General features: G+C 46.0%; 1 protein-coding gene across 2 annotated transcripts; it reads left to right on the top strand.

Annotated features, from left to right (window-relative positions):
• The first annotated feature begins 6154 nt into the window (after positions 1-6154).
• Positions 6155-22179, top strand: LOC123351271 (trichoplein keratin filament binding). 2 transcript variants are annotated; one of them, XM_044990567.1, is made up of 12 exons: positions 6155-6174; positions 11869-12079; positions 12931-12987; positions 13995-14063; positions 16316-16489; positions 17421-17533; positions 17864-17930; positions 18227-18399; positions 19446-19527; positions 19798-19983; positions 20356-20499; positions 21414-22179. In XM_044990567.1, exons 2-12 carry the CDS (start codon positions 11870-11872, stop codon positions 21444-21446), a joined length of 1308 nt encoding a protein of 435 aa, XP_044846502.1. In that variant the 5' UTR covers positions 6155-6174; position 11869; the 3' UTR covers positions 21447-22179. The 2 variants fall into 2 exon arrangements, with proteins under 2 accessions (XP_044846502.1, XP_044846500.1); XM_044990565.1 differs by lacking the exon at positions 6155-6174 and adding an exon at positions 11173-11395.
• The last annotated feature ends 421 nt before the right edge of the window (positions 22180-22600 follow it).

The raw sequence follows: 22600 nt of genomic DNA, 5'->3' as shown, positions 1-22600 counted from the left end.
CGGGCCCGCCCATTCCGGAACTGAGCATGACGGCCACGCCTCCCTTGGCCCGCGCGCCCCCTGGAGGCCTGGCCCAGGGGATGGGCCCCTCCCTAAAACACAGCAGCCTGGGTCACCCGATGACATCCATAGACAGCCGGTTGAAAACAGACAGGAGAAAGGACCTCTTCCCCCAAGCCACAGGTAACCTGTGGAACTCCTCGCCAGGGGATGTTGTGGAGGCCAAAATGATAATTGGGTAAAAAAAAACAACAACAACTTGGTAGCTCATGGCGGATAGGGCCATCAATTGCTATTAGCCAGGCTGGTCAGCGACACAACCCACTGCTTTGGGTGGCCCAAACCTCTGACTGCTGGCAGCTGGGACTGCGTGCCCGGAACGGATCACTTGATAATTCTGTTCATTCCCTCGGAAGCATCTGCATTAGCCACTATCAGAAGGCACTGGATACAGGGCTAGATGGACCATTGGTCTGACCCAATGTGGCCGTTCTTACGATACTTTGCCTGGTACTGCTTAGGTTTATCAGTCTGTAATTGCCAGGATCATGTCTGGAACCTTCTTTTAAAATCTACATTATATCAGCTACCCTTCCCGTCATCTGGTAGAGAGGTTGATTTAAGTGATCGGTTACATATACATACCACAGATAATAGTTCTGCAATTTCATGTTTGAGTTCCTTCAGAACTCTTGGGTGAACACCGGAGCTGGTGCTAGGCCTAGGGAGAGACGGCAACTGCTTAGGGTCCCGAGCAGCTCAAGGGCCCCCTTATTCACTTTTTAGTATAAGAATTTGCTTGTTTTAGTACGGGGGGGATTTTCCTGCTTAGGGTCCGCAATGGGCTAGCACTGACTCTAGTGAACACTGTCTGGTCCTGGTGGCTTATTACTGTTTGATTGATCCATTTGTTCCCAAGCCTCCTGAAGGGACACCTCAATCTGGGACAGTTGCTCAGATTTGTCACCAAAAAAGAATGGCTCAGGTGTGGGAAATGCCCTCACATCCTCGGCAGTGAAGACAGATGCAAATAATTCATTTAGCTTGTGTGCAACAGCTTTGTCTTCTTTGCCTGCACCCCTTTAGCAGCCCGACCTCACTGATTGGTTGGCAGGCTTCCTGCTTCTCCTGTACTTCAAAAACATTTTGCGGTTAGTTTTTGTGTCTTTTACTAGTTGCTCTTCAAATTCTTTTTTGGACTGACTAATTTTACTTTTCCACTTGACTTGCCAGAGTTTATGCTCCTCTCTGTTTTCCTGGGTAAGGTCGGACTTGCAGTTTTTAAAGGAAGTCTTTGTCTCAGACCACCTCTTTTACTTTGTTGTTTAGCCACGGTGGCATTTTTTGTTGTTTTTTTAATTTGGAGTATACATATAGTTTGAGCCACTATTATGGTGTTTTAGTGCCAGTGCCCAGTGTGCCCCACCTTAGTGCCATCCACAGCTCCCAGTGCGCCCTGCCATGCTAGTGCCAGACACAGCCCCTGGCATGCACCAGTATGCTAGTGCCAACCAAAGCACCAGGCACGTCCTGCTATGGTAGTGGCAACAGTGCCCAACACTCCCCAGCCAAGCTGCATCACAAAGCCCAGCACGCCCCACTGCAGAGGTGCCCAGTATGACTCCCATGGAACATAAGAGCGGCCATACTGGGTCAGACCAAAGGTCCATCTAGCCCAACATCCTGTCTTCCAACAATGGCCAGTGCCAGGTACCCCAGAGGGAATGAACAGAACAGGAAATCATCAAGTGATCCATCCCCTATCGCCCATTCCCAGCTTCTGTCAAAACAGAGGCAAGGGACACCATCCCTGCCATCCTGGCTAATAGCCATTGATGGAGGTAGCACTAGTGATGCATGATGTGCCCCGTGGACCAAACCGATTCTTAGCATTCTCCCCAGAAGGCAGCTTGCTAGCCAAGTCACCCTTCTGGAATTAATGCCATCCAGCACCAAAGGCCTACATGCCTGCTGGCCAAGCTGAGTTAATAGCAGCCAGCACCAATGGCTTTCAAAGGTAGGCTTGCAGGCCAGAGCTGTAAAAACGGAGACTGGTCCCTGTGTTCTGTGGAGGTTATCCTGACAACCTTTTATCTGTTTTCCCCTCCCAAAATGTATCTTTCAGTTGCTTTTAAATGCTGCATTTTATGCCAAGAACCCTGTGCTGGGTCATTAACCTGATCAGGATAACATCCCATTCTGGCCCAGGAGCAAAATATATTTCACTGCTTTCTTGGCTAAAGGTCAACCTGGCAGGGACAAATGTCTCTCGAGGCCTTTTTGTGCCAGGAACTACAGTGTGTCGCTTAAGACAGAATTTTGTGCCTTCTGGTGCCTGTCCACACTGCAGTCTCAAACTGCGTTGGCTCTCCCCATTTGTGAAAATATCTGCCAATTACAGCTCTGCCTCGCAGGGCAGAGCCACGTGAGACAGAACTGTGCTGGAGCATCTGCACTGAACACAATTCAGAAATGTGTTTATATATGATTTTCTCTATAATAGCATCTATAAATCAAACTATAATCCTAGCAACACATGCTGGTAAAACTGACTGGTTGTGCAGACTCTTTATTTATACTTCATTGGCCCTGTTCCAGAGGTTCCTTTCTCAGACCTTAATGAGGTATTCTAATCTAGTTTGTCATTAATTATTTAATATAGCTAAATTTTTTATATGGCACATAACTTACTGTCCCTGTTAGATCAGGCTTAAAAAACTTGACATGCAGATGGTGGATTTTAAGCACTCCTTCAAAAGGGAGGAAAAAGAGATTCAAACCAAAAACCAGCACACAGAGTGCTTTTTCCACTCAAAGTCCAGGTGCAGTGCTTTTTTCATGGGCAAAGAGAGTGCTTTCCCTAAAGTCATACTGGGCTCCATGGCACATCTGAAACAAAATACAGCCATGGGGAAATGGAACGCTGGGAAGAAAAGACCAGATAGAAATGTAGTAAATTGTAGTAACTAACATTAATCCCATGAAGCGAGGCAGGCGCCATTATAGATATAGAACTTGTTAGTGACAGAAGCCTGAATCAGATTGTCTATCACTGCAGTATCCTTGAGAAGCAACTTGCTGAATAATACATCTTCACTAATTTGTCTCAAAGGCACAATTTCATAAAAAGTCCTGTACATAATTAAATATATCAAAATTATGTTAATGCAATGTTAAGGTAGCACAATTAAAATCAGAAAGTGCAGAAGTAGAGGTTCCAACACCCCATTAACTTGACATCTCCTCTATGTTTTACATATACATCCCTTCCCTGATATAACACGACACGATATGCAGGGGCAGCTCTAGGATTTCCGCCGCCCCAAGCAATGCGGCGCGCCGCGAGGGGTGCTCTAGTGGTCGCCGGTCCCGCGGCTCCGGTGGACCTCCCGCAGACCTGCCTGTGGAGGGTCCGCTGGCCCCGCGGCTCCGGTGGACCTCCCGCAGGCATGCCTGTGGATGCTCCACTGGAGCCGCGGGACCAGCGGCCCCTCCGCAGGCACATCTGAGGGAGGTCTACCGGAGCCGCGGTCCCAGCGGACGTTCCGCAGGCACGCCTGCGGGAGGTCTGCCGGAGCCGCCTGCTGCCCTCCCGCTGGGACGCCGCCCCAAGCGCGCGCTTGGCGCGCTGGGGTCTGGAGCCGGCCCTGACGATATGACACCAATTTGGATATAACACGGCAAAGCAGTGCTCCAGGGGGGCGGATCAAAGCAAGATGCGCACTCCAGCGGATCAAAGCAAGTTCGATATAATGTGGTTTCACCTATAACGCGGTAAAATTTTTTGGCTCCCAAGGACAGCGTTATATCGAGGTATATTATACATTTTACAGTATGCATATGTAGCCTGACTCAAAGTTGAGTATATATAATTGTAACTTAAGGATTAACAGGTTCTTGTCCCAAGATCAGGCCCAATAAGATTATTGGAAAATTATCATATAATTTGGGAACCCCAATGTGCCCAGGTGCAACACTTACACTATAGGAACTCTCTCTATATATAAATATATGATTTATAAATAATTTAGCAAAGTTATACACACACAAACTCAACAAGGCAGATAGAGATAATACAGAAAGTACAAATGGACATCCATACTTACACCCTTATCTTTCTTAACCAACTTAACCATTATCTTACATAGTTAACCATTATTGTTCAGACAACCATTATCTTTCTCATCACCGTCATCGTCCTCATCTTCCCCAGTGGCCATCATTCTGGCCCCTCACAAGGTCTACATCTCTCCACCCTCCTGCTGCCCCTGGGATGTCACTTTTATAGTAGATTACGCTGACGCTGCTATGTCCAATGCATAATCAATAGAGGTCCTAATTTGTATTTCCTCCCCTTAAGGTGTCCGTTTTCTATCAGTTAGTGTAAACATGATGTTACCCTATTAGCATACACGTGAATTTGATGTCATGGCACCTTTGCGGTCGGACGTTCTGTCCGGAACCTTCCAGATGCTGGTGTCAGCTATGTTCTGTGGGTGGCTGATGTCAGTATTCTGGACAAAATCCCCCTCTTGCTTGCTACTTTCTGTTCCCTAGAATTTATGAGTTACCTAAATTTATCTGTGCCAAAGGTTATAGGCCTCAAGCCTCACACTATCTGCTAAAGCCAAATCTTACAGGATAAAAGCCTGGAGGTTCCTTGCATTGCTACTAAATATAATAAAGCAGGATAACAAAGCAATGCCTGGAATACAGGTAAGCTGGCCCACTGGGCTACACGTAGTAAGATATCAAACAGGACATTTAACCAGCAAAACAAGTGCAGAACATCGCATATGTGCATCACAATCAGGTTAATGTTGCTGTTGGAACCTGAATTTCTGTATTTTCTGAGTCTTTGTGATTTGCACTTTGCAGCACTAATAGTAAATTGGTGCAATTTTTTGCATTTAATTTCCTGGGTTTTAGAAAAAGAATAAAGGTCTTGAGTTGGCATAAGTGCTTATGTTAACTCAAATGATGAAGAGGATAACTTTAAACTGCCTTAAATATTTAGAGCACAATAAATACTTACAGTGCATGAAAGCCTTATAATGGTGTAAGATTTTAAGGCACAGTAAGTACCTGAGGTAGCAACAAGTGCCTAAAACAACTCAAATCCTACAGATCACTGAACCTGTTCAACCATTTTATTTGTGGCTGCATAACTGTTCAAACTGCTAATAACACACATATACAAGTGTGCACTTATGAAAGAGATTAAGCTTATTTAGGACCGAATCCTGCCAGGTGCTGGACACTCTCATCACACACAGTGTGACCTCAGTACCTCATAGGATCAGGCTCTTCGTTTGTTAGATCGTGAGGGCCGGGACCTTGGGTGAAATCCTGGCTCTATTGAAGTCAATAGCAAAACTCCCATTTATGTCAATAGGGTTAGGATTTCACCCCTTTTCTGTTTTTATAACGTGTCATGTAGACTTTGAGCACTGTATAAATAATTTATATTAATAGCTGCTTTAAGCCTCCAGACTGACAGGTGTCTATTGACATGCAATTAAAGCTCAGGGTGATTAGGTGCATGCTTAAAAAAACCTCAAAAATGTTTTGTGCTCAGTTGTATAAAGAGAATGTATTTTGCAAGCTGTAAATGCTAGCTCTGGATATACCTGGCTTTCTATTTCTGTACTTTTTTTACCTCCTTTTTAGAATGTTGCCTATTGCTATTTGTCTTTTTAAAAATGCTGGATTTTGTTCAAAATTTAACAACAACAAAAGCACTTTAAGCAGAAAACAATCATAGAAATATCCAGCTCAGGAGGCATTTTTCAGTAAATAATGAGCATGTGAAAACGGGATTACATTGTTAAACAACTGTCACTCTAGCATGTGTGACTGAGCGCCCAGTAGTTGAATTGTATTTGAGTGGAATCTTTCTCCGATAGACCCACCCTCCTTCTCTGTCTTGATGAATTCAGAGATGGCACAGCTCAGTTTTTGTGAAATGAGAATGGAAGCAATTCTGATGTCACAGGTATTCAGAGTTCATGACTTGTATGCGATATTTAGCTAAGTGTGAGTTATTTGCCTACAATCCACAAACACTTGTATTTGTTAGTTGCACAACCTCTGTCTTCTTTACAACTTCTAGCTGAAGAACTTGGACCTGTCAGCAAGAGGGAGTGTGAACAGATGATAAACTGTGAATAAAAGGTATTTGGAATATGATTCACTTGGAATAGTTTGTTCTATGTCTTGGAGTTTGTTGACTTCTGTTTGCAAGTCTATGGTCCTTTCTTGAGTATGAGTTCTCTGTCCTCTCTGAGAATTTATATCAGCCAGGTCAAAAGTTCATGTAGTTCAGTTTTGCCATACTCAAGTCATTAGGGTGCTCTTCTTGCTGATTATTGCTATATCTGAGTGGTATTTTATAGCTAGAACCTGCTGCAGGATTATTTAAGAAAGATTTGTAGTAATAATATAAATTAAAAGCACCTAATTTAGGGGAGGTTTGTAGTTTACTGACCAGGCCTGTAAGCAAATGAATGAGTCTAAATTATTAATATTACTTGAGAGACTTACATTTCTGGTGTCCTACAACCAGAGATAAAAGCAACAAAGAGTCCTGTGGCATCTTATAGACTAACAGATGTATTGCAGCATAAGCTTTCGTGGGTGAATACCCACTTCGTCAGACGCAACAAAGAGATTAGTCTATAAGGTGCCAGATCCAGACTAACACCGCTACCCCTCTGATACTTGAAACCAGAGATGAGAACACCAACTTTAAAAAATGCATCCAGTTTGCAACCTTATCTCCATTAGGTTTATAACCTTGCTTGGCAATGTCAGGAAAACCTGCCACCCGTTAGAAAATGTGACCAGAACAGTCTCTCCAGCCTTTGTGGAGATGCAGAAGCTTAGAAACTTGCAACCACATCCTGCTGTCTAAAGATAGGGCAGTGCATCTAATTTGCCCCCCTACATAACAGTGATATTCTAACCCTGAGCTCTTATTAAGTGACTAATAATGATGATCAGCCTATGTATGTTCTTGCACCAAATGCAGAATTCAACAAGACATCGGATTATTAGAGTGAGTATCAATAGATTGTTGATTTGAATCAGTGAGATTTCTTCAGGTTCATACAGACACCAGATGATTTGGGACTAGCTTGTTGAGAACACCAGGTTGTGCTCCCTTTCATCTTTCTGAGTTCACCCCCACTACAACACTGCCTGCACCTGTAGCAAGTGCTGTTGTCAACAACTTGTTCCTCATTCACTGTAACTTTTAAATCAGGTCTGAAAGAAATTAAATTCCTAACCCTCCAGTGCAAGTAACATTTCAACTTACTCCGTGATAACTGCTGACAATAACAGAGCATTTTCAAAACCCAGCACCAGCTCAAAGCTCAGAGCAAAACCCCATTCAGTTAGATTCATCCCAGTGGTACTGCCAGACTTATCAGAGGTATCTCCTTGACTGCCGGTCAGATCTCTGGTCTTAATGGTCAGCCTGTGGATGTTTTGTAATGCTTTGCTCATCATACAGCCTGCTTTCCAAAGGTTAACATGCAGACAGCTCCGTTCCTTTTGAATACTGGCTCATCTCTGAAACCCATGTATTCTGCACACAGGACACTGAAGGCAATTCAGCCATTTCAATATTCCCTGCTAAAGAAATAGTTTCCGTAAGGTCAGACTCAAGAGAGCATGATTTACTAACTGTCACACTGAGTGCAAGGCTGTAATGTAGGTGCCTAAAATGTTCACATGTATTTTTTTAATCTTAGAAGGAGACATCTCAAGTCAATTCAGGGCCAAAAAAATAGGTATTTATAAAAACAAGGCTTTCTAATGCCCAATATCAATGGTTTTTGTTTTTTTGTTTTTTACAAAATTCAGTTGAAATGGTGTTCGGTTTGGCACTAAACCTTCCCCTGCAGTGTTTGAAACCTCAATTATTTCACCTGAGGCTGCTTCATGACAATCAAGAATGTAGCATTTACTAATGCGCTCACAAGGTAGGAGAGAAGGCCCACCACAATGTATTCAATTACTGCAGTAGCCCTCAGGTCAGTTTGTGTCTGCTGCTCAGGCTACTGGAAACTTCTCCTTTGTCCTGGGTCTGCTCAGAGGTATAACCCGAGTCTTTGCAGAGTCATCCCTCCCAGTACTACTATCCCATCATTTCATTAACATCGTAACTCCCATCCCATCCTCATCACAAGTAAAACTGGTTGGAAGGAAAAGGAAAACTAACAAGTCCATCTTCTGGGTCATCCTGCCTGGAATGATAAAAGCAAACAAATGTCATAAATGGTGAAAAATACATTAGCTCATTAACATTCTTCCTGGGTGAACAGTACTAGTGTTATTAGCAGCACAGGCAAATTTAAATACATAACTTTACTTTCAAGATTGACCCTTTAAAATGCATGTGTCTGCCCATGGAATTAATTCTGTCTCACCTCTTCTTTTCTCTCTTCATCCTTGCATTCTCCTACTACTCAGATACCTCTGGAGCACTCTCCCTAGCCCAGTGAGACCACACTCTCTTCCTTCTAATTGCCCTTGAGAGTAAACCACTCCTTCTACAATACCCATTTAAATGCTCCTCCCACACTGGATAAAATGCTGCCAGCCAATCCAATATAGGGAAATAGATGTAAAAAGCCAGCAGCGCTAGCAAACTGCATTGTCTGTGGCTCATGGTGGGGGTTACTGTGTCTGATCACCATCCATCCACTTAGTGTAAGCTCCTGGGAGGGATGATGTCTTATTCTGTATCTTGTACAAAGTCCAGCACAAAGCAGGGACTTTACAAATACAAGTAACAGTGACAGGTTAGTGAGTCCTTCACGTTCCTGAATTTCTGGCTGGGCTCGTTAAACAATAAAGGGCCAGATTTTCAAATGTGTTTGTTGTTCAAAATGAAAATACATGCAGAGTGAATGTGACTGTACATGCAAACAGTCTGCATGCATGTGCAAATAGTGCATGTGTGTGCATGTAATTGTGAGCATCAAAGGGTGAGTGGGAATGTATGCGTGCAAACGTGTGAGCACAAAGGGTCTGAGTGGGAATGTGTGTGTGTGCAAACGTGTGTGAGCACACAGGGTCTGAGGGGGGGATGTGTGTGTGAGCAGCACAGAGGGTCTGAAGGGGAATATGTGCGTGCAAACGTGTGTGAGCACAGAGGGTCTGAGGGGGAATGTGTATGTGCAAACGTGTGAGCACAAAGGGTCTGAGTGGGAATGTGTGTGTGAGCAGCACAGAGGGTCTGAGTGGGAATGTGTGTGTGAGTAGCACAGGGGGTCTGAAGGGGAATGTGTGTGTGCAAATGTGTGTGAGCACAGGGGGTCTGAGTGGGAATGTGTGTGTGAGCAACACAGGGGGTCTGAGGGGGGATGTGTGTCTGAGTAGCACAAAGGGTCTGAGGGGGGATGTGTGTGAGAGCAGCACAGGGGGTCTGAGGGGGGATGTGTGTGTGAGCAGCACAGAGGGTCTGAGTGGGAATGTGTGTGTGAGAAGCACAGGGGGTCTGAGGGGGGATGTGTGTGAGAGCAGCACAGGGGGTCTGAGGGGGGACGTGTGTGTGAGCAGCACAGGGGACTGAGAGGGGATGTGTGTGTGAGCAGCACAGGGGGTCTGAGGGGGGGGATGTGTGTGAGAGCAGCACAGGGGTCTGAGGGGGGATGTGTGTGAGCAGCACAGGGGTCTGAGGGGGGATGTGTGTGTGAGCAGCACAGGGGGTCTGAGGGGGGGATGTGTGTGAGAGCAGCACAGGGGTCTGAGGGGGGATGTGTGTGTGAGCAGCACAGAGGGTCTGAGGGGGGGATGTGTGTGAGAGCAGCACAGGGGGTCTGAGGGGGGATGTGTGTGTGAGCAGCACAGGGGGTCTGAGGGGGGGATGTGTGTGAGCAGCACAGGGGGTCTGAGGGGGGATGTGTGTGTGAGCAGCACAGGGGGTCTGAGGGGGGGATGTGTGTGTGAGCAGCACAGGGGGTCTGAGGGGGGGATGTGTGTGTGTGAGCAGCACAGTGGGTCTGAGGGGGGATGTGTGTGTGAGCAGCACAGAGGGTCTGAGGGGGGATGTGTGTGAGAGCAGCACAGGGGGTCTGAGGGGGGATGTGTGTGTGAGCAGCACAGGGGACTGAGAGGGGATGTGTGTGTGAGCAGCACAGGGGGTCTGAGGGGGGGGATGTGTGTGAGAGCAGCACAGGGGTCTGAGGGGGGATGTGTGTGAGCAGCACAGGGGGTCTGAGGGGGGATGTGTGTGTGAGCAGCACAGAGGGTCTGAGGGGGGGATGTGTGTGTGAGCAGCACAGGGGGTCTGAGGGGGGATGTGTGTGTGAGCAGCACAGAGGGTCTGAGGGGGGGATGTGTGTGTGAGCAGCACAGGGGGTCTGAGGGGGGATGTGTGTGTGAGCAGCACAGGGGGTCTGAGGGGGGATGTGTGTGAGCAGCACAGGGGGTCTGAGGGGGGATGTGTGTGTGAGCAGCACAGGGGGTCTGAGGGGGGGATGTGTGTGTGAGCAGCACAGGGGTCTGAGGGGGGATGTGTGTGTGAGCAGCACAGGGGGTCTGAGGGGGGGATGTGTGTGAGAGCAGCACAGGGGTCTGAGGGGGGATGTGTGTGAGCAGCACAGAGGGTCTGAGGGGGGCATGTGTGTGAGAGCAGCACAGAGGGTCTGAGGGGGGAATGTGTGTGAGAGCAGCACAGGGGGTCTGAGGGGGGGATGTGTGTGTGAGCAGCACAGGGGGTCTGAGGGGGGATGTGTGTGAGCAGCACAGGGGGTCTGAGGGGCGATGTGTGCGTGCACACATTGGTGGAGGAGGTTTGCACGGCTCGGCTGGGGAAACCGCCCGCGCGCACAGGAGGGACCGGGGAGGAGAGAGCGGGGCGAGACCGAGCTGCGGGGCAAGGGTCGGTCTCGCCTCATTGCGCGCTCAGGGACAGCGTGTCCCTCGAAGGCGCCCGTAGCCCCGCCCGGAAGCGTTGCCATGGTGCTGCGCGGCGGAGGCCGGAAGTGCTGAAGCCGTTACTGTTTCCCCGGCGGGCGCCGCTCGGAGTGAGTCCGCCCTTCACCCGCTGCCGCCCCGCGGGCTCGGTCGGTCAAGGCCCCTTGGGGCAGCCCAGCAGCGCCTCGGGCCCCGCAGCCGGTGGCTGCATCTCGCCCGGGGGCACGAGCGGGACTCCCCGCGGTGACTCCCCGCGCCCGCGCCGCGCTGCGCAGATGGCGCTGCCTACGCTGCCCTCCTGCTGGGCCAGCCGGAGCAGGGCCCTGGAGCAGCAGATCGTGCGGCAGCGGGACCAGGAGGCCCGTTGGCGGCAGCAGTGGGAGCGGAACAGCCGCTATTTCAAACAGTCCGGAGTCTGCAGCTCCAAGCAGAGCCAGTGGAGCTCGCGCCGGTCCTATCAGCAGAGGTGAGGCCGGGCCGGGGCTCAGGGCTTTGTGTTCGAGGGCAGCGGTCCTCAAACGGGGGGTTGTGAGCTGTCAGCCTCCACCCCAAACCCCGCTTTGCCTCCAGCATCTAGAATGGTGCTAAAACGTGTTTTCACTCTAGGGGGGGAGGGGGGTCGCACTCAGAGGCTTGCTGTGTGAAAGGGGTCACCAGGACAAAAGTTTGAGAGCCACAGCACTAGGGCCTCTGGTATTAGGGCTTGGGGCATCGCCATCATTCCTGCACCGAGGGCAGAAGGACTTGTGCATGCCCTTGTATGGGAGGCAGCGGACACTGGCAGGTCCAGTTTTCTTCTTAGTCTGGTAAACTGAGAAGGTTTTTGGAACAGCAAGTGGTCTGTGTCATTAGACTGACCGTGGTCCCCTGTTTTGCAGACTCTCTTACTCTAGGCTAGCAGGATGCTTAATCCTCTCTTCCACTGTGTGTCTTTGGTAGCATGAATGCATATCACTGTGAGAAAATGAAAGAGGAAAAAAAAATCAGCTTGGAGCAGAGACGAGAACAACTTAGGAAACTTTTGTATGAGGAGCGAGAATTGCTAACAGCAGAACTCAGGGAGCTGAGACTGAACAAGGAGTCAGATCTGAACAAGATCAGAGAGAGAAGTGAAGATTTGAAATCTGCTAGAGAAGAGCGTCGGAAAAAGGTAACTTGTGAGAAGTGGTCTGAGATCTGTGTGTAGGCTGAGCTGGGGTGCCCTTCTGTCCTTCTCATACCTGGGGCTCAGGGTAAGTCTCTCTTTGATTTAAAACTTGATTAGAGAAACAAGTGTCCCCTGTGTCTGCCTGATTCTGTGTCCTGCAGGAAAGGGAACTCATGATTTCTAAATACCTGTTTTGGGCTTGGTTAACTGAGTGTCAGACAACATGAGAGGAAGAACTAGTCTTGACATCTTGCTATTGAAGATCCCTCAGCACTTTCTGTAAGAGCTGGGGTGCTATCCTTGAGATCCTGACTAATTATACTCAGCCTAGTTTATATTGCTGCAGCAGTTTTAACTGGGGCAGTCATTTTTCACTTTCCCTCTTGTTGCTGGTTCCATGAGTGGTTGCCAAACTGAACCATGAATTGGCTGCATGTCACTGGTGGATGAGTCAGTCCTTAAATAGACAGTTTGCAAAGCATTTGGAGAGCCCCCTGGAGGAGAGATGCCAGATAACTCTATCCAGTAATATGTCTAAAAATTCTGGGATTTAATCTCTTATTAAGATGTAATAAGAATAATCCCCCTCCCCCCATATAATTACAATAGTATATGTTCCTGATATGCTGATGGGATGGCCAGTCCCTTTGATTTAAACTGAGTGTTTTTTAATTTTTTTTTTGTAAATGGATCTAGTAACATTCCAAAGATGTATTCACTAGCTGTGTGGCGGGGATTGTCTAGTGTTGTATTTCCCAACCTTGATCATACTTAATTGATGTTTTGGGAGATTGTAATATTTGTTAAACTTTGATCTACTCTGCTGTGGTCTGACTCTCATGTTTTGTTGATAGGTGGCTGAAGAGCTGCTGTATGAACACTGGAAGAAGAACAATACCAAACTCCGAGAGGTGATAATTATTGGGATCACTTCACTAATGTTCTGAGTGTACTAAATCAGGTTTTAGATTTTTAAAAATTAAGTAACACATGTCAAGCCAAGAAAATTATTCCACCGACTCTGCAGACCCTCAAATGCAATTACTAAAGTAGAAGCACCTTCTTGTGAGGTGAGGTTGATGCCAGTGCTAGAAACTAGACAGACAGCAAGATTCTCAGATACTTGGCTCTGGCCTTGTACTGTAGGCTTAGATGCTTTTGAAAATTTTATCCGCTAAGTCCCTTTGGAAATCAGTGGCACTGAACTTCCTAAGGGACTTTGATTCTTTTGCAAATTGTACCCTGTACCACTAAAGTGCTTTCTTAGCCTTTGTTCTGCTGGCCCTCCACTCTGCCTGCTTATTGCTATATTCTTTAACATTTGTGATTATTCCCAACTAGTCCTGTGCTTGGAATTGCTACCGGAGTCCTAGGGCTAGCAGGGGCTGAGGAAGGCTGTACCAGTTGCATGTTCAGACCTTGGCAGAAAGAGCATCCCACTGCTGGCTGTAAAACATGCCACAACCACTGGTATAAAGGCTCACTTCTGGGGTTGTGGGCAAATCTGCTGGAAGGAATTCTGCTGCTCAGTGTTCCATGCTGCAATCTGATCCTTAGCAGTGACTGCTATGGCTTGGGTAGGGGTGTGTCAGTAGGCTCCACAGAGCCCTGTCCTTGGCCAAAGAGATTCACCAGCATCTCAACTGAGACAGGGGATCATTTAGTCTCCTCTTCTGAAGGCTGAGAATCTCCCTGATACAGCCAAACCCAGGGGATTCTGCTGTTGCACTGTGGCTACCCCAGAACAGACAGTTGTCTGGGAATGCAGTGCTTACTAGTTGGTTATTTCTCCCTGTCTGCAGACCTTTGGCAATCCATATCATAGTTTCTTAGAGCCTGTTTCATATGACATAGTACAGAATGGGAGACCGGACTGCACCACTTGATTTTGTGATGATCTCTATGTTCTCTTCTTCAGATTGAGTCAGAGCTCCACAGGAAGCATGTGATAGATGTTTGGGGCGATCAGCTAACAGAAAAGAAGCAGGTACGCTAGGATTGCTCCAAGCTGGGATTTCTCAAGCTTCATTGCACTGTGACCCCCTCCCCCCCTTCTGACAACAAAAATTATTATATGACCCCAGGAGGGGGGCCTGTAGCCTGAGCCCCACCACCCAGGACTTGGGCCCTGGCCCCAGGCAGTGGGGCTCGGGCTCTGGGCCCTAGCAAGTCTAATGCTAGCCCTGATGATCCCATTAGAATGGATTCGCAACCCACTTTGGGGTCTTGACCCACAGTTTGAGAATTGCCACTCTAAGTCGTACTGGTACCTCTTAGCTGTGGGAAGAGTGCTGAAATGTAAAAGCAGATACTATTTGGGTTTTTTTGGGGTGGGGGAGAGGAATGCTTATTTTATCTGACCTCCCGCTGGGAAACCTTACTTTCTGTAGAGATTTACAAGCCTTCCACCTCCTGTGGATAGATATTAGTATTGTCAGAAGTGGAAGGGACTGCCAAATACTCTCTTCTACTCAGTTGTGAGTGAATGTATAGTGGTGCCTCACTGTTTTACATGAAGATAGGATCTTGCAATTTAATTCTGCCTCATCTTCTCTGTCAGGCAAGTATATAAATCTCCTTTCTGGCTTTATTTCTGGTTTGTTTTCCTGATAATATAAAATCAGCGGCATTGCTTAGTAGACTAAATATATTGCATGATTTGTTGTGGCACCAATGGCACTGTTCCAACCTAAGAGCCCTAAATGCAGTACCCCTGTGAGCACATCTTCAAGAACTTGTTCCTACACCACAAACTAAACTTTGTCAAACTTAACAGTTTCAGATATCAAAATAAGCAAGGTCTTATTTAACTCTCTAGTTAGTCTGGAGGCAGCCCACAGCAGATGGCTACGTTGGCAGTGAAAGTACAGATTATCAGGCTTCCTGGAGTGGCTCACGGACATGGGTGCCAACTACAGGGCAGACTGTTACAGCCCATTTGGAATTTGTGCCCTTGTTTGTATGTTCTATAATTAGATTTCACCAACCAAGTATCAAGTGTGAACTCCTCAGGCACTATAACAGCCTTAACAGGCAGTCCCTTGGGGCACTCTGGGTTATCTTGCCACTATGATAGATGGACCGTTACCTGAATATTATTGTGATATTTTGGTGTATCAGAGGGGTAGTGGTGTTAGTCTGGATCTGTAAAAGCGGCAAAGAGTCCTGTCATGCTCCAATATGTCTGTTAGTCTATAAGGTGCCACAGGACTCTTTGCCAGTAATATTCAGGTTACTCCCAGTCACCGCAGGTCATTTGTACCTTAGGTTTCTCATCAAAGACAATGCTTGTAGCCAATCCTATAATAAACTAAAGGTTTACTAACTAAGAAAAGGAAATAAGAGTTATTAGGTTAAAGTAGGTAAACACACACAAATGAGTTATAATCTTAGGTTCCAAAAGGTAATAGACGCTGCCGTAATGTGCAGGTTCTGTATGTCCTTTAGGGCTTACCCAGCCAAACAGCTGGGGATCTCGTGCTTATACTTTAAAGTTTTGCCTTCTCCCTGAAGTCCAGCCAGCACAGGGATAACAATTTCTTCTTGATGTGGATTTTTATTCCTGTCCCCCAAAGTTCAAACTATTGCATGTCTCCTCTTCATGGGGAGCAATCAACAAAGTCTTTTGTTGGGCAGGAGATGACACCTCTTGTGGTATATTAGTATTTCATATTTGTTAATGCTTCTCTTCAGACTAGGGGGGTTTACAGTTGTAGAGCAAACACTTAAATATTACCTTTTAACATGGGGTACCAACATAAGCTGTGAATACATGCAGCATCCTACAAGCATTTCATAAAGTCTGAACGCATTCTTCTAACTCTGATGTCTATATTAACAATAGTAACACGCAGGTGAGCCAGACTGGTTTCCATCTATGTACTTGTCAGTATTCAGTGAAGCTTAGGGGCCTTAGCATGGAGTTGGCACCTGGTCTGTCAGCATCACACAGATATAAACATTATTTCAAATAAAGAGGGCGCCATTTCAGCATTGTCTCTTTGATCCCTTTAGAGGTGCATAAGGCTTTGAACTAATTTAAAAAAATGTTGGAATCCAGGGGCTCACTGGGTGCTCTACATGTTTGAAAAATCAGGCTTTTTACTGAAGTGACTGATAACCCAGGCTTTTAAAATGTTAGAATATTTGTATATGTAAAACACTCTATTAGTTGAAATACATGTGATTTGGTATTGAATTACAGTTATTACGTTAAACCTTTTGTTTGGGCTCAATCAGCAAGAAGCAACTGAAAGAGAAGAAAAAAGACGGTATGAAAATGAATATGAACTTGCCCGAAGGGAAGCACTGGAAAGAATGAAACAAGAGGAAGAAAAGAGGCAGCTGGAAGAGAAGAAACGAGCTGAAGCATTACTGCAACAAATGGAAGAACTGAAGTTCCGGGAGATGGAGGTAACCATTTAGTTTCCCCTCATCTGAAGCAGAGTGCACTTGATAGCCTCCAGTCCAGGTGGGAGATACCGGAGCAGTGAGTTTGTTCTGGAATCCTAGAAGGGAGAGGGGAGGCCAATGTTATGATTCTGGCCAGTGGTTCTAATTGGATGTGACATGGGTTCTGCTAGCAATGGCTCCTTATTTTCTACCTGCGTGTTGCTACTTTCAGTGAGATTTAGCCCTGGGCCTTCATGTGTTCCTCAAGTATTTGAGCACCCCGATTTCATCTGTTGCCTCAGAGAAAGGAGGGTTGTTTTAGGAACCTCATCAAGCATGAAGGCTTTTTTCCAACAGGAGTTCCTAGTTATGTCTCCAATATTCTAACACATTAAGGCAAGAGTGAGATTAGTGTGGGATATTTACCATATCCAAAAAGAAACCACTTGAAAGAGAGTCTAGTTCTTCTTAGAAGTTCATCCCACTGCTGGCAGTAAACAGAGGTTCACTTCTGAGGTGGGGTCCAGCCTCCTGCTGGAAGGAATTTGTCTCAAGAGTGTTTCATGCTGCTAGCTGCCAATACCTGAGAACACTTCCAGGTCAGGGAGGATTTTATCTTCTTCCCGTCTCTTTATTTCCTACTGGAACTCTCAGGATCAGGCTTTAGGGCTACTGCTCAGTCAACAAGGACCAACCAGTCATTGAGTCAAGCTGCTTCAATGGGCCTGGTTGTTATATGGAAAGTACATCCTGAAGAACTTACCCTGTTCTAATGGTAGTGCTGGATAAAGAGAATTGCAGATGCTACTCCAGTGTTGATGGAAAATAAAAGGTTGTGCTGTGTAACTGGTTCTCTGTGCTGCTTTTGCCCTCCTGTAACTATAATGAATCTGAGAATGGATGGGGAATTTGGAGACCTTAGCTCCCTTAAATGCTATTCCTTTTATAACAGGCAACAAAACTGAAGAAAGAGCAAGATAATTTACTAAAACAGCAATGGGAGCTGGAGGAGCTGGAAGAAGAGAGGAAGCAAATGGAAGCATGCAGGAAAAAGTTGGAGCTTGGGTATGATATGGTATAGTTCAGTGCTGTGGTTGTTGGGAGAAAGCCTTTCCTGTGTCCATGGTAGCACTTACTGTATATGGGAGTATTATCAGTGTCACTGTGGGCTGTATATGTTAATTTACTTAATATTGTATGTCTGGAAAATCCAGAGCAGTGGATGGGCTAGCACTTTAAATAGACAAGAGGAAAAAAAATTGCACTAACGCAGTAAGAACTGTTCCCCCACCAATGCTTACAGATGGTACTAGTCATGGGTTGCTTTTCTGAATGTTGCTAAAAGAGAACATGGGACTTTGGAGCTAGTCTGGTTTTGTATCCTCTTTTTCCTAGTCGCTTTTTGAGACATCAGTATAATGCCCAACTAAAGAGACGTGCACAGCAGATACAACAGGAGCTGGTAAGACAAGACCAGAGGTCACCTAACTTCTATGTAGTACACTCTTCTTGCACTAAAAACTGCTGCTTCTACATGTTGATTACTTTGTTTGCGTCTCTCTTGTCTGTCCAGAGCCTTACCAAGCTCCTTCCATCTCCCCCTGGTGGAATTAGGGCAAGAGGAAATTAGGAGTGGTGCTGAGGCTCTGTTATGAGCTTCCAGTCTGTGATCAGTTTTGGCATTAGCATGTTTGTGCACATTGAGAATTTACTTGCAACAAGGTTTGAAAACCTGCTCTGTGTGTGACTTTTCTCTAGGAGATGGACAGGCAAATACTATTAGCCCTTCTAGAGAAGGAAGATGAGGACCAACGCCTCCACTCTGCTAGACGGGAGCGGGCTGCTGCAGATGCTGCCTGGATGAAACATGTAATTGAGGAGCAGCTCCAGTTAGAAAAGGCACGAGAAGCAGAACTGGAGACCATTTTTAGGTGAGTCTGACATGCCTCCTGTAGGTTGCTGGAGAGAGTTTAAATGTGATGAATGATTCCCTTTAAAAACATCCTCTTTTAGGTTGGTAGAACTCTGTAAATGTTACTTTGTTGATACACACAGGTGAGGAAGGGACAACTAGAAGCCATCTTCTTCCTGGCGTCCTAGTTAGTCTGGCAGTTTTAGAAGGAAAGGTTGATTATAGAGTCCTGTGTTACAGAAGTAGGGATGGGTTTTAGGTCCTTTTCTACTTTCCATCTTTTCTGTTGAATGGTTTAGCCATCCAGTCACAATGTGGAGGTAGCACCAGGGTATTAAGGTGAAAGGACGCAGTTCCTTTGGCTGAAAAGCATCAAGACCTTCTGGTTCCTTCTCCTTGATGGGAGCGATTCCATAATCCGTCTCTCTTGCTGCAACTAGTACTAGAGTTAATAAACAGGGAGCGACTATTTTTAGAAGTAATGGATTGGCAACGGTGAACAAGTCTGATCCTTGCCCATCCACATCACGACTCGTCAGACTTTTTTGACAAGAACTTAACCAGCATTTGATCATCCAGCCAATGAGCTTTGGGGCCTACGTATGACTTCTAAAGTTGTGTGTTGTCTCCTTTGTTTCTCAAGAGAGATGGAAGTTGAAAGAGAATCCACTGTAACCCCACTGACTTCAAAAAGTTTCCATGGGGTGTGAGTGGGAGCAGAATTTGGCTCAGTGAAAGCTAGAGGAGTCGGTATGATGATTCATGCCCAGACAAGTCAGGCTGCAGAGGAACTTTCCTTGCTAGACATGCACTTGTGGAAGAGAAGCTTTGCAAACTAAATTTTCTGGCAGGGCCCTGGCTTCCCATCCCTATTGGAGGCAGGAGCACTCCTGAGCATAAGGTTTATAACAGACAAATTGCTTTCCTGCAGTGTTCTGCATACACATGTAAACTAGAGAGGCTGCAGGAAATAAGGTATTGAAGGCTTCTCTGTTTCTTCTCTCTTTATTGCAAGGAATAATGCTGGAGATCAACACTCTCTCTCTCTCTCTCTCTCCCCTTCAGGGAAGAAGCTAAACAAGTGTGGGAAAAAAGAGAAGAGGAATGGGAGAGAGAGAGGAAGGCCAGAGACAGACTGATGAATGAGGTGGTGCCTTCTCTACAGTGATTACTCTGCTGGCTGAAATAAGGACTTTCACATGGGTGTATTATTTACATAGAATACATCTTAGAGGCTCAGTAAGGCATGCTGGTTAGCTCTGTGCTGGAGGATGGACTTTTCTGCTGGCCCAGTGTATTTTCTGAGAACTGGGTTAACTGTCTAGTTAAAGATCTGCTTGGTTTGGTTTCTGAGTCTGGCCCCTTTCTTTCTATTTACCCTATTTCTTCCCTTCATCCCCCATTTTACTCCAAACAGGTCCTCGCAGGCAGACTGTGTCAGATCCAAGAGAAGATGGAGCTAAATAGACATGCCCAGGAGGAATGTGTAAAATACCGGGAACAGCTGATTAGAGAGCTTGAGGAGGCAAAAGAGCTAACTCGTCGAGAGAGAGAGGAAGAGGAGGAACTAAAAACAGCTCGCAAACAAGAGCTGGAGTCCCAGGTAGAGCCCAGGTCTTCATCAAACCTGCAGCCCATGTCATTTAGGGTGCTGTTAGCAAATCTACTTTGCTTACCCAGTTTTGCTAGATTTTAGTGCATGGAAAAATGCGCTTAAATTCCTTAGTGTCAGAACAAGATTCTCGGTAACTTTCTACTGAAACTTTCCCAATTTTGCTAGCAACGGTAGAGTACGCACACAAGCAGATGTAACTGGCGCTTAGTCAGGTAACCTCCTGCCCCCATATTAAAGTATGCAATTAACTAGGATGGATCTGACACTGATTCAAGCCTTGAGTCCTGACCTTTTCCCCCCTTTTAGTTTGGGTCTCTACCTGTGATCTCACTTTAATAGCATATCTTTAAAAATACTCAGCTTACCGAACGTCACCTCCAAGAGCAGGAAGAGTTACAGCGCCAGAAAGAGGAGGAGGAGGAAGCAAGGCTGGCAGAGCAGCACTGTGAGGAGTTAGTGCGCCAAGAGGCCAAGCGCATGACTGAGCGGGGCTATCCCAGTAAGGTAAGGAGCAGGATCCTTGGCAGGACCAGATGGAATCAAGCATGTTGCCCACGCTAACTTTCCATCCCCAGGTAGTTCATGGTGTTTGACAATGGAGGTCAGCATGCCGCAGAGAGTAACCAGCAATTGCCTCTGAACACAGTTCCTCTACATCAGGAAAAGTCAGAGCTGCTCCTGAGGTGGGCAAAGGTTTCACACCTAAAAATGCTCTGTTATGTCATTGCAAGTTCACTGCCTCTCCCACACTGCCATTTCTAATAGATCTCCCAAATGAAAAGTGGCTACTGTCTCTGGAAGGTTCAGATTGCCATGGTATTGTCTCAGGCGTTGCCCGTTTCCTGTCTTTTGCAGATAGTCATTTTATAAGTCTTTAAAGCAAGATCTTTCACAAGTGCCTCAAAGTATATCCCTAGTTCAGTCTATGCACTAGGGTGTGGCTATCACCAGATGATTCAGTGCTGCTCCCAACATCCCCTTCTCTGCCTAAGAACCCAAAAAAGCTGCAAAAGAAAGAGGACCCTGTTAGTATTCTGGCAGCAGGAGTGTTGCATTTGACAAACTCGTTTTGGAAAGTTTCCTACATGCCCAGAAAAAACCATGTCCTATGCCAGCTGGCTTCTAATTCTAGATGATATGGCAGAGTGGCTTTATTCTTCTCCCTTTACCATAGCAGTGATAGTAACCTTTGACACACTCTCATTGCTTGGCACTCCGATTTTCTTTGGAGAAGTGACTATCCAAGTCACTGATGGCTTTTCATGAAGGGTATTGTCTTGTCCATTAATAGAACATGGTACTTTCTGTACAAACCAGAATGTCCACTAAGGGGCCAGCACTTTGAGTATTACGTGCCTGGGAGTTTAATTCTGAATGTAAAATTCTTATGGGACTTCTTGCTATTGACTTTCTTCCAGCCCCGTGGTCGTCCAAAAACAGCTTGGACCTGAGAAGGGTTGCCCTTAAGTTCTGAGGTGTGAGCATCATAGCATCAGTATGAAGGACTCAATGTTGCAGGCTATGTGCCTGTTAAAGATCAGGATGGTGTGGAATATTTCAAAACCAAGAATCAAGGTGCTGTCATCATGAAATTGTCAGGAATAGTCCATGAAGCGGATGGAGATGTGCTCAGTGCAAATGAAGGGTGAAGTTTTCAAAAGCATTCAGCCAAATTCTCCCCTTGAAGTCAAGGTCAAATTTCCCTTGAATGCAGCAGCAGCAGAGGTAGGCCAATGGAGCTTTACTTGAAAATACTATCCTAAGTGTGGAGAGGGCCCTACACCACTCCAGCTGCTTCCAGTGTTTAGAAGCTGTGAAGTGACATGTACGGCAAAGTTGACTGTCCACCTACACTTCAACCAGGAAAAACAGTGGTGGAAGAGTAAATATGCAGAAAGCTTTAAAATAGCTGCATGTATTCTTGACTAACGCAACCCAGTTGAATCAATGATACTAAACCACTGACTGTTGCTGTTTATAGCGGAAAGGGTTTCTTTAGCATCATGCCTTTTCTATTAACCCTAAGTAATGTTTGCTCAGAAATCCCTCCTGTGCTTCCTTATCCCCAAGCATTGTAAAACCGTCTTTGTGAGAATTGCAATGCCACAGGGTGTCAATTGTTGACACAAGTTTCATTTAGGATCTAGGACTTTAAAGATTTTAATAAATATTTACTTGTCTGTTTTAGATTTACTCTGTTTGAAGTTTTCACACACCATCTCATTTGCAAAGAGAGAGCCCTGCCTTGGAGGTGCTTATTACCAGCTATCTTGTGAACAATGCGGCACTGGCTTTCACAATGGATGCCACTGGTTTGAAATTAGACACTCCTAGGGCTTTGAAAGTGGGGCTTTTCTTTAATTAAAAAAAAAAAAAAGCTAGCTCACCCTTCTTCCCACACTAGAAGAGCCTACTAAAGGGAGAAGTGATTCTTCTCCCCTGCCCCCTAACTGTACCTTTGTATGAGGTTCAGAGCTCTTCTGTGACATTACAGCTCATCTCTGCTGCTGGAATCAGAGCTTCAGCCTGTACAGGAGTAGGGTGGTGGCTGTTGCTTCAAACTACCTCTTCCTACTAATCTACTCAACTGCACTAGGAGGGCCAG

This window comes from Mauremys mutica, chromosome 16 (assembly GCF_020497125.1).
Source record: "Mauremys mutica isolate MM-2020 ecotype Southern chromosome 16, ASM2049712v1, whole genome shotgun sequence".
Lineage (NCBI taxonomy): Eukaryota > Metazoa > Chordata > Testudines > Geoemydidae > Mauremys > Mauremys mutica.
Note: the sequence above shows the minus strand (reverse complement) of the source record. Positions and strands in the feature narration are given on the sequence as shown.

Excerpts from the sequence above, each read along its gene's own strand:
- LOC123351271 (XM_044990565.1), top strand. The coding sequence starts at position 11,205 with ATGGCGCTGCCTACGCTGCCCTCCTGCTGGGCCAGCCGGAGCAGGGCC. Across the intron at positions 11,396-11,868 it reads CGCCGGTCCTATCAGCAGAG|CATGAATGCATATCACTGTG; the intron begins GTGAGGCCGGGC and ends TGTCTTTGGTAG. Across the intron at positions 17,534-17,863 it reads AGGAAAAAGTTGGAGCTTGG|TCGCTTTTTGAGACATCAGT; the intron begins GTATGATATGGT and ends TCTTTTTCCTAG.